General features: G+C 37.9%; 1 protein-coding gene across 1 annotated transcript in view; it reads right to left on the reverse strand.

Moving 5' to 3' along the window:
- CORIN (corin, serine peptidase) overlaps window positions 1–18,724 on the reverse strand; it is a 99,303-nt gene that overhangs the window by 70,757 nt on the left and 9,822 nt on the right. Inside the window, exon 3 of the mRNA XM_018068865.2 lies at window positions 3,498–3,708. Coding sequence (XP_017924354.2) covers window positions 3,498–3,708 — 211 coding nt within the window. The remainder of the gene's footprint in view (window positions 1–3,497; window positions 3,709–18,724) is intronic.

Genomic DNA, 18,724 nt, shown 5'->3' on the forward strand with positions numbered 1-18,724 from the left:
ACTACTGGGAATGTTTTAGAAGTCATTAGTTCAGCACCCCAACTAGTTTAAGGTGTTCTTGCACCACTAGTGTTACTTTTCAGGACTGTCATGTTCTCTTAGCAGTGCTGCTGGACTGTGTCAAGACAGGTTTTTTAAAGCTGATTTTGAAGTCATATTGGAAAGATTTCATCCATTCACCCAAGAAGGTGGAAGCTGCATGGTGCTCTTACTTATATACAAATTATGGACAAGTAATAAGCAAGCAAAAAGCCTTACTACACTTCAACTTTCCATGTTCCATTTTCACACAGGTTTTAGTTGCACTTTCAAACTTTATGTTTACTAGAAAGTAGTATAAAAATACTGTTATATATTTTCATAAAAGAGCAGAGTTAGCTGATTGTAGACCCGGTTGCTGAAATCAAATTAAAAATTAATATATTTTACTGACATGCATGATTTTTACTGCAGTAAGATACAGAACTTTTTCGAAGAGTAGCAGTATATTGGCATTATTAAGAAATTCCACAGTGTTACACAAACAGTGAATAAGTCCTCTGCCTAGAAACTTAGTCTCCTTCGAGTGTTAATGAATACAATGTTTATAAACACATGAAAGATAAATGGGAAACAGACATAAATAAGTTTAAACATCAGAGAAAAGCTATATGTAATGACAGCTCACTGGATGCGAAAGATTAGGGCTTGTAACTTTTCTTCTTGATGCTTCTTGTAATGCATTATTGCTTCCATGGCTGCAAGCTGCCAGCACAGACTCTCAACAATACCTAAGAACAGACGTCGAAGCATCACAAGAGTTTCATTTCTTCTGTACTATCTAAGCAGCTTTTGTCAAATTATGCTTTACATACATTAGAAACAATTGCTCCATAAAACAAAAAGTTATCAATAGATAAAAAATTATGATCATATATGCACTGACATTACAATGAAACAGCTGTAATTATCTGGAGGAATTGGTGACAATGACAATAATAACTGTGCACCATACTAATGTATGTTTTATGATGCTGTATAATAAAAAGCAACCATAATCCCAAAAAAGTTCTACAGTGTATCAACACATCCCCATTTATTATTATCAGACGCTTTCCACAGTGACTCTTCTGCTTCTCCTTCAGTGCATTTCCACTTACCAGATTCCCCTATTCAACAAACCTAAAACAGGGCTGTGTCTTTCAGTTTTTGTATCTGCACCCAAAACACAAAAAGTAACTTGCCCCTATTATGCCAAGAACTTTAAGAGTTATGGGGAGCAGTGAGAGAAGGGGAAGGGGCTGGGGTGAGAGTGGAAGGTATTAAATAACTATTTTATGCAGATATGATGCTTCTTAAAATCATTATTCTTGGCTTTGAAATACATCTGTTAGCCTGCAATAATTGGATGCTACAAGAAAGACAGTAATCGCAAAAATCACTTGGTTGCCTACAGAATAAAAGATATCCTTCTTTAAAGAGGAAACCAGAAGTTAAACTAGGACAACTCGGGTTTGGCAGACTAGATTTAACTGACCAGCGCACTGTCGATCCACTCTTACGGTTCTTCCTGTGGTTGCCACTTCAACTGCATAGACTGCATTTTCAAGTGACACCCATGGAACGCTCTAGAGACATATGGTTACTAAAAGTGAAGTCAGATTCTAACACAATCCTGCATCATTGACAGTCTCACATTGGACATTCTTCCCCAATAAGTTTGCAGGGGCCAAAACAGTTTCCACAAAAAGGATTTTAAAATAAAAATAGAGGGAGCATTGTGACATCCAGGACATAAAACAGGGCATGGAAATCCAGTTCCAGTTTTGACATTAAAAATTAATAGGAGAAGGTTGCAGTTGGGGAAAAAAAACAAACAAACAAACAAACGCACAAAAGAAAAACCCTGACTCTAGAATCTCAATATATTTTGATTGCTGCCAAAAACCAGAGCAAAAGCTTGCATGTTTCAAACATTAGTTTAACTTCTATGCTCTTTAAATTAGCAAGGCATAACGTAAACCATGCAAGAAACATATCTTCAGGAAAGAAATGGAAAAGAAAAGGTACAAGACTTATCCTTTCACCACCCTACCTATTTGATTGATTTATGAGCTTTGCACTTTAGACACGTACCAATCACTCTCAAAAGGTTTGTGAAAGTCAAGTTCCAAACAAGGCAGAATAAGTGAAGCAACAGAGAAACAGCCTGTTCTGTTGCTGAACGCTTAAATGCATCAATTTTTTACCTGAGATCATTTTTCTTAATTTGTTCAATGATTTCTAGGGACAACACGTAGTTTAAGGCTGAATGTTATCAGATTCCTTAACTGGAAAAAATTGTAATAATGAATTGGAGTGGAGGGGCTATAATTAATAATGCACTCAATCAAACAGGATTAATTGAAAATAGCTTTTGGTAGGCTAACAAAGATACGTACACGGGTGAATTTGGATTAAACCATTCTGCCAGTCCAATGGTCAGTCTTGTTCCACTGTTACCTGTGCTGCTTTTACTCCACCCTAATGCTATTCATATAATCATCTGTACACCTTTATTCTGGGTTAATTTTCTGTCAGTTTAGTGAGCTTAATTGCCAGTCCAGGAATCACTCTGATGCAATGGAAATGGCAAGCATATATTGCCTGGAGTGAGACTGTACCTTTCATTGGCAACTATATTTTAGACCAGTTCTCACAGAACCTTTTTCATAAGCATCCTATTCCTTCTAAAGCACAGCTTTAGACTTTCTGGTTCTTGTTATGTTATTTGAATCACTTATTCAATTGTCATACACTCTTCCACTGAATTTCCCAGTGGAGAAACTGGAAATCAGGAAAAATGAAAATAAGGAGGAAGAAATCTACCCTCTCTCTTTCCCTCTCCAGAAATATCAAAGATTGTGTACATTTATTAAAAAAAATAGTTCATTTTCCCCTTTTGGTGCCATGTTTTGATTTTAGCACTGTTAAACTCACTGATCCTTTTTTTTCAAATCAAACTCAATTAAAAAAGTGCATGCACATGATACTAATGCTGTAAAATTATGTAAATGTGGAAAAATATATGCTCCTTAAGCTTCCAGAATAGTTTATGTCCCTCTGAACACATCCTGCTAATCTAATACCATAAGATATATTTAAAACATTAATCTCTTTGAAGGAAAACACCAAACAAATTTGAAGCTTAACACTTTATGCCAATACTAGACATTTCCAAGGCGTTAATGCTGCTAAAAAGCATTCCATTTCAGCACACTCAGATTGCAGAAATTAGGTACAAGAAATCTGGAGAGCCTTCTCTAGGAAAATAATCCTGACTGCCCTAATATCACAGTGGCAATTTTTTTTCCAGAGGAACTCAATTGCAGTTGGTTTATCATGGCAGAAACGTTGCCAATAGCTTTGACAGACAGGAACTGTGCAATGAGAAGGTCATAGGCTCCCTTGTCTGATTAGACAGAGAGTATTTTACCACAATTGGCTCTAGTCACTGACAGATTTTCATTCCCAAATACCTGTCATCACCGTCACTGATGCATTCAGGAAGAGCAAGACTACAGCCAAACAGCATAATGTGTTGATAGCAGCTGAGTCGACTGAGATAACTGAAGAACTTCAGGAACTTTTCCATTTCAATACTTTTGACAATGGAAAGAATTGAAGTTACAGTGGTGTAGTTATATGGCAGCATCTGGCACTGGCTGTTGGTGATATTTATGCAGGCACCTGTGAAATCAGAACAATATATTTAGAACAAAAGTATCAACATTTAATAGTTGGTTTAAAGCATATATTGAATTGACTAGTCAGTACATATAATACAGAAGTAATGCCTGTATCTCGCAATAAGATTACATTCCTTAATGTTATTGTAATACTGTCAAAAAAAAGGAAAATAAAAAAAAAAAAGAAAAAGAAAAAACGAAACCAGAGAAGCTTGGTAGCTTAGTTTGGAAAACCAAATAAGCACTTAGATATTTTCATAATCCTCTAATTCTGTACAAAACTGGACTATAAATAACATAAAACCAATTTCTTTGTGACACAGGTTGGAGGAACACACCATAAGAATAGCCTGGATACAATCAAATTCAGATGAAGCTAAGAATGAAATCATGCAGAAAAAAGTAAGGTTAATTGGGTTCTGAACTGCCCTGGTTTTAGTGTTTCTATAAAGTTTCTCTTTTTCCTACCATTCTACTTCACAGCTGGCTTTCCTGACAAATCACAGATTCAGTTACATATTTTTTCCCAAGGTGATGGCTTTACCTTCACAGTCTTTCTTCTCTACCCTGTCAACATAAAACTATCTGATTTTACAGGTTGAACACCTACCCTGTCCTAAACCGTTTTCCCACTTTTGACATATGAGAGCAACCTTTCTCTGCTATTGCCCTGTCATGTGCAGCAGGCTCTCCTCTCAGCTATGCATGATCAGTAGGTAACTTAGTAAGTGGAGTCCTTAGAAGCAAGTTTCACAAGCCATACACCAAACTCAGAATTTTCATCACAAACAAACTATTAAATTACATTATTTATGACAGCTTCCTACTCTGATGAAGGCCTTTCTAGGCCATCTAGTCAGCCTTCAGCAACATTTTATTCACACTCAGAGCATTCCCACATTCTGCAGGAAGTAGGGTCCCCAGCCCATTGACAACACTAGACTTTGCAATTAAGCATGCTGTAAACAAATCACTTCAGATCAGAGTTCTCTTTTAAAAGATGCCATCTCTTTAATGACTACTCACCTTGTGACTTTTGTAGACTACCTTGACCTGCTATAAAAATGTAAAATCTTCCTCCCTTTTTTGCATTAAATTTTGTACTTGAACAAACTCATTACCATTTATTGTACTGCAAATGCTTTTTTAATGTTCATTGTTTGGAAAAGCTTAATAAGAAAACACAGAAGTTCTGATTTAAAGATTAAAAATATTGAAGCTTTTACAGCAGGAATTCTTTAAACTACTAGTCTCCCCACAGTTATTTCTTGCCTAAATTCTTTTGCTGATGCTGGGACTTCATTTTAAGTAGCTATTGTGATAAGATGATAACATACCCAGGCAAAATTCTAGGTATCCCCTACCCACAGAAATCAAATTATCCTAAACTGGGGAGAAGTAGGGAGGGGTGGGGGGACGGGGGGCACACAGCGCTTAAACAAGTGAAATTTCAACAAAATTATTCATAAAATCACCATGTGTCTCCTGAGACACAAATGCAGAATAGTCCCTGCCATGGCATGTGCCATGAAGCAGTGATATTCTGGCTGAGATCATGTGCACAGACTGCTTTAGAGCTTTTAAAATTCACACAGTCCTGACAGAGAAGGGCTACAGTTCCTTGGAGCTGATCTTTTTGCAGTACTCAGCACCTGGACAACAGAGCAATGAATTCAACATTCATGGACAAGAAGGAATTTTATGGCAATTATGTAATAATTTTTAAAACAAAGAGAGACTAAACTCGGGACCTGTCCTTGCAACAGAATGATCAGACAGGGTAGAGTGTAAATAGTCTCTCTCCATCTTTCTTGTAGGCTCCCTTCAGGTACTGTAAGGCTACAATTCTGGAGAATATAAACTAGTTTTGGCAATACCTAGGGGGAGGTAAAAAGAGCAGTGAATGGGAATAACAACGTGAAAAAGCTGTTGATCAGAACATCATGGTTCCTAATTATATGGGTCATTTCTGACATTCATCTGAATTAAGAGTTTTCTGTTTATCACAAGCTATTGCCAAATGGACTGAACTAATAAAAGAAGGGCTTCCTTCTACTCCAACAATTGCAATGCAAGACTGCATTTTCATATTCAGTCCTGATGAAACTAATTTAAACAGCACATTTTCCCTTTCCCTCTCTCCTCTTCAGACTGTTCCCAGATTACACCACCTATTGACTGCACAAAAGCACACTGAACTAGTAGACTGAGCTGACTGAAAATAACCACCCACATCTTTTTCCAAAAGAAAATGTGTATGGCAGCCCCAAAGAAATGCAACCAGAACTGCACCTTAAGCTTAATCAATCTTTTTAGTTTTAAAACACTCAATCATACCTGTAATGACAAGGTCATGGTTCCTCACCCAGCAGTGACTGTCACTTCTGGATGTTTTTGAGTCCATGAAAGGAACTAGTTCTGTACATTAGACTGCCTGGAAAACCCAGCCTTTTCTTTCTTCCCCTGCCCCACATTTTAATTTTTTGGTGGGCACAGAGCAAGGGAGAGAAAGAGGAAAAAATTAACTATTTCACTTGGATCAGATCATTGGGTTGAACAACTTTTTGGCAGCAAAAACATTTTTTCCATGATAAGAGAAGGAGCAGTGCAGTGGCAGGAACCAGTGGGTAACATAATGCCTTTTTTACCTCCTCTGTCCTAATGCTACTGAATATCTGGATTGCCATGGACTTTTCCTCCTGATCAAAGGAGCACAGCATTTCATCTAGCATCTGGTCTTTTCAGCAAAACTTGTTTCCAGAACTCATTACTGTCTTCAAGAATTTTAATACCTCTTTTAATTTACTATGACATCTTGCTACCTTTTTCGTTTCAAATAAAACAGAACATGGACAGATTTTCTTGGCCTCCCTCCAGCTATGAATTTCTCATGTATAGTTCACTTGGGACTGACCATCCAATACTGCATTTCAGATGTTTTCTCTGTAACTCAAGAAGAGCATCCCAATAAGTAATCCGTCCAGGATTACTGGACATCTCAGGATCCGTCCAGCAGAGAAATCTACAAACTGTTTTCTCCTTAGTTTGAATATTGGGAGTTAAAATCAACTATTTCACAACTAAACCATAGTCTCTGCAATTTTATCACATGACTGCTAATTTGAAAACATGATTTCCACAATTCACATTTCCTGACACAGCAGCCTGGCTGCTGAGGGTGTATGCCAGTTGACTGTTCCCTTCTAAACACATTCTCAATTTCTTCCTGGCATTATTTCCATGCTCCTATTCGTTCTCTTCCAGGACACATAATATGGAAAACATCAACAAATCCTTACAGAACAGCACACAGTCACATTACACTATTGAAGAAAATAAAAAGAATACATACACAATCTACAGGAAAAAACTAACATTTCTACAATTAGGAAGAGCACTAGTGGGGTGCTCTTTAACCCCTTGGAAAAGTACACTTCAATGCAGGATAATGGATCTTAAGAACTTTGCAAATCTAATTGTATGATAATAGATTAATAAAATTGAAGTATTAGCAATGCCATATTCATAAGCTTTAACACTACAAGAAAAGTAAGGCCTGAAGGAAAAGATATTTTTAATTACAACACCTGATACAGACAGAATAAAGTATTATTAGCATTTCTATCACAGGAAAATTCAGCCAGTATATTGTAATGTCTTATGAGTGTCTTCTGGACTTGATGGTTCCACCAACGGTTAAAATATATCACACTGCCCTCCAGACAAAAGCTTTCACTGTATCAATCACTGTTTTGTCTTTCATGGATGTAATTTATTGCTCATCATTAAAATAAAATTTAGAGATAATTTTTTCACTTTATTTCTCTGGGTTTTGCTTCCTCTTACATGATTTAGGGTAAAACTTGCCTGTTTGTCTCAGCTTTCTCAGTATCAGGTGCAGGGTGGCAATGGGGGTTTGCAGGCTGGGGCTGCCCCATGACAGACACGGACAGTTCCAGCCAGCACCAACAGATGACTGCAGGGCACAACTGAGGCCCTCAGCCATGATGGCAGGACTTCTGGGAAAGTATGTTTAACAAAGAGCAAAATCCTGCACAGGAGAGCGAGTGAGAAAATGTAAGTGTGCGCAATAGTCCTGTGAACACCGAGGTGAGAGAAGGAGGGGAGAAGGTGCTTCAGACACGAGAACAGAGATTCCCGTGCAGCCCATGGAAGGGACCTGGGATGGAGCAGGTATCCACTCTGCAGCCTGTGGGGGGCTCCACGAAAGAGTAGGTGGCTATGTCCTGAGGGAACTGCATCCTGTGAAGGACAGGTGCTGTAGCAGGCTTATCCTGATGGGCTGCAACCCCTCAAGAGGTCGCATACAGGATCTGCTCTGAAAGGATTGCAGCCCTTGCAGAGATCCAGCACTGAAGCAGGGGAAATCGTGATGAGGAAGAAGCAGCAGAGTGGAACTGTTATGGACTGACCACAACCTCATCCCCCATCCCCCTGTGCTGCTCACATCAGGGAGGAGGTACAGGAGTCAGGAATGAAGGAATGAAATTGAGGCTGGGAAAGAAGGGTGTGGGGAGGTGTTTTAGTTCTTCTATTTGTTTCTCACCATCCAACTCTGGTTTTAGCTGTCAATATATTCAATTATTTTCCCCAAGTCTGTTTTGCACCTGATAGCAATTGGTAAATGTTCTCTCTGCCTTTCACTCAAAATAAGAGATTTTTCATCTTGCTCTCTGCACTGTCCTGTTGAGGGGAGGGAGTGAGAGAACAGAGCAGCTAGGTGGATATCTGGCAGCCTGCAAAAGGCAATCCACTATAGTCTAATAAAAATTTTCTTTTCAAATTCAAGTAACATGAAAGTATAATTGAAAACATTAAAACAATTCTAAGAAGTTAGTTTTGACTCATGCATTGCTGTACTTCTCTTTAAATATTTTATTTAGCTAGCCCAGATCCCACTTAGCCATGTCAGATTTGGATAATTTTTATGTGCTTCTCACTGTGTGAAGGTGACCACGTCAGGGAAGATAAACTCCATGCCAACCAAACAGAATTTAAATAGAGACACTGGACTCAGAGTCATGTGGAAAAAATTCAGTGATGTTGGGAGAGGAAGTCCAAGAGAAGGGGAAATTGTAGGTCATCTTTCTGTATGGAAGGTTAGACAGAAGCAAGAAAAAGACAAGAACACATCAAAGATGCAGTAACAGATTTAGATCATTTGGATAATTCCCACTATGGGATAAAATTCTGAGAAGTCTCTGTGTCAGGCTATATGGACTACATAAGTTTATAAACTGGAGAAAGACATAGCATGGACAGAAAAACAAAATCAAGCTGTGGAAGGAAACAGCTTTAAAAAAAATCTAAATACTTCAATTCTTTTCAAGCCTGATCAACATCTCTGTATCATTTGTACTATTTCCCTCAGTCTAAATTCTCAATTCTTCTAAAAAGTGCTCTGTTGGCTATTTTGCAGCTGTTTGTATCAGGACATATTTTGAATCACAGTTTGAAATCAATAAAGAAACTTCACAGAGACTCTGGGCATTCAACTCAAAATGTATCAGTCAAACTAAGTCAGAGTTTTCTTCCTACTTTCATGTTGGATAGTGTTCACTGGGCTTTGTTTTTAAATCAGAAAGTTAAGGATTTTTTTTTTAATTTCTTTTTCTGCTTTCCCTTAATATTTCCCCTTCAGAACTACTGAAAATGCCTATCTTTCAGGCATCTGTCCTAAATTTGATATTGTAAATAGTGAGACAAAGAATGTATTTCATTTCTTCAACAATTTCAAGCTCTTCAGTGTCTGAATGATTCTTGCCATCTATTGGAGACCCCTACTGTCTCCTTCCCAGAGTATCTCTTATTCTGGATGCAGTGGAAATTACTCTTCATAAGATATAACTTCCCATGTCATTACATTTCCTTTCATATTCCATCTTTATCTTCTCTTCAGTTTCTGTATTACAATGTCAGCTTCTTGCTGTAATTTCAACAATCTTGTATTGTCAATGCACCTCTTATTTTCACATACAGTTTGTATATTCCTATTTATATACTTTCTCCCCTACCCAAGACATAACAATCATTACTTCTAATGAATACATACTACCTTTCAATCATGACTGCAATTTACCCTTCAACACAACTCACCTTGCTTGTGTTTCTTTGCTATTTTCTGCTACTTGGATTTCATCCAACTTTTCTTCACTTAAAGGCTTATGGTTTAGGTAAGATTTTTAAAACTCATTTACACAAGAATTTTAAAAATATTTATGAGGGTATAAGCTATTTAGATACAAACCATTTGAGCCTATTTTAAAATTTATAGTAACTGGAGGCTTTTTTTGCATTATTATCTTAGTTCTGAAAAACCATTATAGTTTTACGTCACGTGGTTCTATTTTTTTCCCTCATGGAATGCTGAAACACTGAGGTCACAGACACTGCCGATGTCCTTTTATCTAAATAACAAATTGAACACTTGTTTTAATCAGAGTACCTAGTCACGCTTCCAAAATTAAATCTATCTAAATGAGAGGATTACATTTGTTTTATAAGCAGCTCAAAATTATAGATGTTAATGAAAGTATTACAAATAAAAAGAGTGTTCTTAACTTTATTTTCCTGCATATTTTGAATCACTAAACTGAATATTTGAGAAAGACATATCAAGATTTAACATCTTTCATTGGCTATCCAAAATGAGACATCCATTTCTAAAAGGCACTGAACATTCACAATGCACAAAGTAAACTGAAGCATCCTGTAATTAGAGGTGAACTATTCTAATAAGCATTAGTTGGATGCCTCAAATCAGAGGTCACAAGTTTGGGAAAAGTTGCAGAGCATCTCTGTCAGACCATGGGTGATTAAGGGAATTCTTAAGTTTAGTGCTGTTCTCAAGATCCTGATAGAAGAAACTGCTTAAAACTCTTCATATCCTTGGATGTGGGGATAAAAGGTAGGCATAGACTACACAGACAATTTTTTCAGAACTACTGAGTACCAGCAGACCCTTTTCAAATCAAAAGGGGAGGTAGGTGCCAACTGCTTTTTCTAAAAGCAATGACTTTTGCTTATTTGGAATTTCAGTCTTGAAGCTAGACACCTTCTCTACTGAGAGCATCTTTCAAGCATGAGCTGAAGTGCTTTCTGAATAGAGATGAGTTGAGCATATGCTCAAGTGTTGTTCTCAATAGTTGACTTCTCTTTTTAAATGTGCCACTCTCTTGACTTCTGTAGTTCCTTGAGATTTAATGTGAGCCAAGACACATTGTCACCATAATACTGGAAAAATAAAAAGCTTGCTAAAGAGACATTTGTAAATGAAGCAGGTTTCAAATTCCTCGTGAACAGGGAAGTGCAGCGAAAGACATTGAAGTAACATGTTGAACAAAGAAAAGCTCAACACTGTCTATTCATTTCTGGTTCCTGCCAGGATTCTCTTCAATTGCACATATTCCTTCTGTACCTATTGAGGTGTATTTGCATAAAATCAAAACATCAAACTTTCACTCAAGCTGACGCCTAAAAAGGAACATAAGGTACGTAATACATCATCTGCCTTTGATTAGGTCAAAACTTCTGATAGAAAAACAGACACCATTCACTTCTGCAACTGTATTTTGTGGTATCTAGATAGGAGTAATTTTAATAATTATTCCATGCACAAAAAAGAATTCGTAGTTAATAAGAAGGTTATAAAATGCAAATCTCATGGTTCAAAATCTCTTATTTCTTATGGTTTCTTCACTGATGTACACCATTTTCCATTGTCTTACAACTAAAACACAGGTGCTCTTACACAACTAAAGCATTCCTTTATTATATTTTCACTTTCTAAAAAAAACCCAGCATAAAATCTGTAGTTTCAAGATTAAAATTAATCTCTAGTTTTTAAAGATGGAAATTTACTAGGGAGTAAATTATTCTACAACTATGTTTTCCTAACCTGATGCCAGCTACTGCCACACAGCCTATATGCCAAAAGAAGTCGCAAGATCAGCATTCACTTTGTTGCTAACTCCCTCTTATATCTGCTCTCTGTTAAAAAAAAACCTCGGTAAAACTATAGGGGGCTGCTTTATCACAGTCAAATTTTGTAACATCCACAGAGAAACTGAGTCATTGGTGACAGAATCATCACTTCCTTGACACATCTTCTTTCCTTTGCAACCAACGAACTATCTAACTGTACCATGGAAATAGAGAGCTCATACCTAAAAGTATCCACTAAGCACTCAGGAAGTGAAGGAAAAGACAAAGGGAATACTTAATGTCACATTGTGTTGTAAAAGCACAATATTGCAATCAACTATCAACAGCAAGGTCCTCATTTCTAATAGCCTCTCTCGACAAGATTAAAATATCCTTGAGGAGTTAACAAGTATTTCTGTCTCAAGAGCGCTACCAAATGTAAAAAGAAGCTCCTCTTTGACGTGCAAAAAATAAACATTTCTCCTTTGCTAGAACGGAGATCCTCTATAGTATACTGCAAAAGAGAAACATGAATTAAAAAGTACTTAAGTAAGGTGATAAGGGGCATAAATGATCCTGCACATTTTGGGAAATCTGGTTTATCAGAAGCAATTTACATATGAAATGTAATGTCTTGATCCCTAAAGAAAGGCTTAACAGGAGTGCATTTATACAGCTTTAATACAGCACAGACATACTCTCAAGAGAAGCAGTATTAAGTTTGTTACATTTACATGTGGGTAGACATTTGACAAACTCATTTCTCCTGAGGGCTCACATTCAGGTTTCAGTAACAGTAATGGCAGCTTAAAGATACAAGCAAGGTACTGTCGAGTAAGTTTCTAACAGAGGTCATGACTTTTCTTAGGTCAATTGACACAGACAGAAAAACATTTCACAAGACAACTGAAGCAATGGCGCAATACTGCTTCCTCTCCACCATGTGTGCTTGCCATTCTCTTTGAAACAACTTTTGTGCCAAACCACCCAGGGAGGTTAACTCAGCCAGCGTTAGAGCCAAGTCAGCTCATTGAGCAGACAACAAATACCTGGGGAGATGCAGGGAAGATGGAAACAAGCTTTTGAACAGCAAATTCCATCTGTGGATCTGAAATAGAAGTCAGACACCAGGACTAGCTGAAAACAATTTCTCTGCATTTAATTTCTTTCAGCTAATGAATTATACAATTTGAAAGAAATGAGTCACTGTCAACTCGCCCTTGTGCTCCACAGGTACCAAAGGCAGAGGTGATAAGGCTACTAACCACCTGCAGTAGAGAGAAAAAAAATTCATTATCTCCCAGGTCACAGAGAGGGGATTAGCCATGAGGGGAATACAACTCATATTTTAGATCAGAGTTGAAGTGTTATCTACTTATTTTTTTAAGGCAATCTGCACCAGCTGCTACAGAGTAGAACACCACACCCTGTCTGCCCCAGACAATTCTTGCTCAGAGCATGTCATAAATTCTAACTCAGTTATTCTCCTGACCAAAGAACATTGCAAAAGGCTGGACGTTTCACCAAATCACCTCATTTTTTGGAGCTCCACTTCTTTCAGCAAGTTGCTTCCAGACACTGCTCTTCTTGGCTGAAGCACATACTTCTTTAATCCCTTGGGCAGGCATAGCTGAGAGCAGGTAAGCTGAAGAGCCAGAGCTGAGGCTGAACACCTACCCACCATGAGGTGCAAGCTGGCCTGTGTTCTAGATCTGGTGTTATGATTAGTCATTTCCTAATTACAGGATTCTTTAGTGAAATTGGAGACATATTTCTAAGAATCTACCATTAAATAAATAAAAGACATATACTGAAATTAATTTCAGGATTAGATCTATCCTTAAAAGCTACTTTCCATGGCATACTAAGTTTTTGCTATTGTTTTGAAACATGTGCATGACTTTAGCACTCTTGATAGGCTTTGTAAAAAAAAAAAGGGATTAAAAAATGGTAGATTTCACCAGACTCAGGCAGGTATCCAGATGTTTCTGGTTGACTGTTTCTGTGGGTTTTTCTAACAAATGTGTTTTCAATAAGTGAAAATGAATGCTAGCTTGATTTAATTATTTAAACATTTAATTATGTACCAATACTGCTATGGTCAAAACAAAAAAAACAAAACACAGTCCTTTGTAAAAGACTTGAAATACTTTAGGTTACAAATAGATCAGCACAGAAATAGGCTATGCCCGAACCATCCCAGTTGTCTCTGGTTAATTACCTTTCTAGAACAGCCACGTTACTCTTCTGATCTATTTAGTAAGAAATTAGGCTCCTTTTTTCCAAGTGTATCTCACAATGGTAACTATACCCACCTCAGTTTCAGACATAACTAACACAGCAAACCCCTCCCTGTGAAATCTATTTGGAAACTATGAGGAGAATACAGCACCGCACTACAAAGTGCAACATTGCAAGTACACACAACCTATGCTTTGCGACCTGAAGCTTTCTGCTTGGCAGTTTGCAGGGGAAGCTTAAGATCTGAGTGTTGGTCTTCAAAGCCCTGGCTAACTAAGGACTGATCGGTCTAACAAATTGATTGTTTCCCCTATGGAAAATACGCACAACTATATTTTTCAGAGGTATGTAGGTACTTGTTTCATTACAGCATAGCCATTGTCTGTAAAGGAGCATTTGCATTAGCCAGAAATACTGCAGCTTAGATCTTCTGAATTTGCTAGCACATTTGGCAAAATATATGTGGCACAACATGAGATACAACTTTCTTGACAATTTCTTCATTCAACTGCTACTGACTCTCCTGTTTACATCACTGGAATTTTCTTTTGAGCACTGCATTTTTAAAATATTCAGTGATGGCCTAATTCTTTTTCTACCACTAGAATCCAAATACTTCTGTTCACAGACAAGCCTAGCTGGCTACATTAATGAGTTATTCTTTAGAGTTCCAGTTGCACTATTTGTTCTGTGAACAAGGAAGAATTCGGACAAACTTTAACAGCCTGAGCAGTTCGAGGTAAAAATGACCCTGTTTTTTAATGTGTAAAAGGAAAGTGTTTAAGAGTTTAACACGATTAACTTTCTTACAACTGTGCGTCAGTTCAGGTTGCATTAAAATCTCATGAACATTATGCCTTCAAGTTGCGTGTGCAAACTGAGATTTTTAAATCCTTGTACCTCAACTGCTCTTCGCAGAATGGTAAGTCCATTTATTTCTTTCACGTAAATCCACTAATAAATATTGATACCTTCCTTCAGTTCTCTCATAGCTCATTGTTTAACTGCCTGTGTCAGTTAGAGAGAAACTACAAGTTTTCCCGTGAAAATTAGGATTAAATTACATCAAATACCAATAAAAAAGTTGTAATGTTAAACTTTTTTCGACCATGCAAATGCTCACGTTCTACTCCCAATTTTTTTATACTTTAGAATCATAGAAGTATTGATAGAGAGAGTCCTTTGGAGGTTTCTAGCCAACTTGCTGCTCCAAGTGACATTGCCACCAGCATATTGTCATCCATGACTTTGAGTCTTGGAAACACCCTAAGTATAGGGATCCCACAGCCCCTACAGGCAACAGGTTCTACACTAGCAAACTGGTGAAAAAGATTTTCCTAATTTCTAGTATGAATTTCTGCTATTTTATTTCATTGAAGAGTATAATTTTTTTAATTATCAATCATAATAAAGGTGAGAAAGACAGATTTTGTGTATGGATTAGTAGCTAAATTAATCTTTAACTGTATTTGGATATTTATCACTTTCTCAAATTCCCATTCCCACAACAATTTCAAGCCATGGTATTAATTATGTTGTTTTTGAATTTCACGTGATTGCAAAAGAAGACAGTGATTGTAAATCACTTTCTGTTGTATCAATGCTTTGACCTTCCAATATTTGGACAAGAGTTTAAAACTTACTGTTTTTATTAATGATGGCTCTGTACCCCCACCTGGCTGCACTCTATCTATTATAATCCATAACAGACCATGCAGAAGCCTAAAACAGATCAGCTTTAATCAACTATAAAGTCACATGCTGCTACCAGGTGTAAGGTATACCTTTGGGAACTAAGTGATCAGTCACAATATAGAACAAAACATGTATTAACATCATCTTTTCGTTGAAATGACCACACAAATACTTTTTTAAATAGTTACAGACAAGCTGATGGGTCTGAAACAAAAGTCAGTGGCTGCAATTCTCAAACAATTATCTTGTTTCATCCTTCCCATTCCTGAAAGTTTCACTCCAGGTGAAGCATTTGACATCTTGTTTAGCCTCTTGGTCAGTCTGTGGTTCAATATGACAACAAACATCTGCTTAAGATGCAAGCAACAAAGTGTAAAACCCCATAACAGATGTATAAAAGGCATAAAGCTGAAAGTCTTCCATTTTTTAAAGTTTTAAAAGTACATACATCCATACCATTATGGTAATGAAAAATGGCTCTATACTCTATATAGTGAATAATGGGGTTTAGGTATCTTTTGGATTTCAGCTAATACATCTTGTATGTCAGAAGCCTAATGGTTTTCTTGTCAAGCTATGCCCATGCTTCATAAGAAACAACAATGGAAAAACAGGCAAACTGATGAAAACCAGGTTCTGGCTATTGAATTTAGTGAAAATTCACCATGTGTTTCTCTTCTAAGTCATTCATTTTTCCATGTTAAATACAATTATAATTTTAAATTTCTGCTAGAGAGGAAAAGCAGAATAGTTTTAGTGATTATTTTGACTAGTGAAAAAATGTATTTTTAAATGAGGACTGTATTGCCAGAATTTTAGAGCAGCTTTTTTCACTTTCTTTAATTTTAACAGAAAACGTAGGTATAAGTGAGATAAAGAAACAGAAGCTATTGCTGGAAAACACTCTCAAGCATGAACTCAAGCACCAACAAAATTAATAGTTACCATATCAGTCTACTTATGCTTGCATTTGCATGAAAAAAATACAGTTGAGTGGCTAAACTTCTGGTCTGACACTTAGGTCTGCTCATGCTCTTCTATGCCATTCTGAAAAACCAAAACCATTTTCCCTTCCAGAGAAAATCATGTTTTAACAACATTTTGAATTTTTTTTTTGAGGACAAGAATACCCCCAAAAATCTACCATGGGTCTGTTGTTACTATTGCTCCTATATAATTGGGCCTATTCCAACTTTTATGAGTAATTATACATAAATTGAGCTAAAAGACAAAGTGATTTATCAGATCACTGCTGGAAATACTGGGGATTAGAAGGCCACAAACCTATGGACTGACTTTGGATGCAGTTACTGGATACCTTAGCTTCAGTAGATAAAAATGTCTTTAGTATGAGCAGTACAAGGCAGGGAAAGAGAGGAATAGAATTTCTTGTTGTCACTTGTGACATACCATGTCCAGCTATCCCCACAGTGGTTTTCATATCACTCTTTCCTACCAAACAGAAAGCTGGGCCAGATTAGTTCTTTGTAGATTCTAATAGTGGCAGAAAACCAAACAGAAAGCAAGAAATGCTGGGTAGAGATAAAGATATTTATTTCATGTATGAATTGAACATAGTTAAATGACACTACAGAGGATTAGAATAACCTCTAGACTGAGCAGGGGACTGCAAATAAATTACGTTGCCCAGTTTCAAACGTGTGGTTGAAACATGAAAAGACCCAAGGTTCCTCTGCATAATAAGAATATTTGTTATTTAGGAAAAAAGTAACAGATGCAAGCAAGGAAACATAAACGCCTAACAAGTCCTCTGATACACTGCCTCGCTTTTGCGAAGACACTTTTCCATTTCATTCCTCCAAGAAACTGTTTAGGGCTCTGGGAGGGGTTTCACCCTCCTGACACTTGTGCAAGTGCAGGGAGGAGCTGAGCAGGAACCCACCCACGTTCATTTGGCATGCGCGCCTTTTCCTAACTCTGTCAAGCACATTCAAAATAACCCATAGATGAAAAAAGCCATAGATGGAAAAAAACTTGTCCCTTGTTTCCGTCCACCTTGCTCTTTACTCCGTTCTTTTCCTAATGAAATGCCTAAGAGGTGTAGTGCTCTCCCTGGAGTCCCCAGAACACCCTGGGGTTGTGCAGCCGGGCTGCTCCTCAGATGAAAGCCTCTGCAGGCCACCTCTTCTGCGACCAGCGCCACCGCCCACTAACACACGGGGGTGCCGGCCCGTCCTTCTCCGCAGCCGCCCATTCCCGGCCTCTCCCAGCAGGCGAGGCCGGTGCCCCGCGTTTCCCCCGGCAGCCCTCTCTGGCCCTGCTCCCAGGGCCGCTCCGGGGCCGCTCCCGGGCCGCTCCAGGGGGCCGCTCCCGGGGCCGCTCCAGGGCCGCGCTTCCGGCCCCGCGGGGCTCGGCACCCGCGGCAGCGGCGCCCTCTCGTGGCGGCGGCGGCGGAGCGGCGGGAGAAGCGGCACAAGAGAATAAAGGGATGTTAAATATACACAGGCACGTGTACACTGGTGAGTGTGGGAAACAAAATCACATGTTAACACCTCTTGTCCCAGTGCATATTCCTAGATGTTTTTCTAGGAAGAATGTAAACTCTTGCTCGCTCTTCTCCTTCCTGTCCCCTCAAATTTGCAGTATTACAGAACAGGGTGTCTGCTTCATTTGAATGCAGTCTCTCTCTTTACTGCCTAACTGCAGTCTGCTTTCGTTTCAAAGAGAAAGAAGTGTCAATGAAGTTGTGCTAATACTTATCATGGAAAAACATCCTTTATTCTTTACGATAATTACTATTTAATGTGGGGTTTTTTTCTGCTAAGCATTGACTGACAGATGAACAGAATATACTGCATATACTTCTAAATTGCAAGAATAAATACTACTAAACCTATTGATTCACCTAAGACTCCCTTCCTGATGTTTTTGCTATCAGAAAACTCTCCAATGAACCATTCTCATGACCGAGGACCACGGCCCATGCCTTCAGAAAACATTTAAACATGAACTCACACAAAATCAAATGCCTCAACAGAAAAAACATATTTCTTCACTTGCTTTCCAACAGAGAGGTAACACAGGATACACTTAACTCAGAAGCTGGTCTTTGATAGAGGCCAGCATTATATTTCCAAGAAAAATTCTAATAATATTGGGCAAATATAAGGAACAAA

The sequence above is a fragment of the Manacus vitellinus genome, unplaced genomic scaffold (assembly GCF_001715985.3).
Source record: "Manacus vitellinus isolate BGI_N305 unplaced genomic scaffold, ASM171598v3 scaffold_0_pilon, whole genome shotgun sequence".
NCBI classification, from domain to species: domain Eukaryota; kingdom Metazoa; phylum Chordata; class Aves; order Passeriformes; family Pipridae; genus Manacus; species Manacus vitellinus.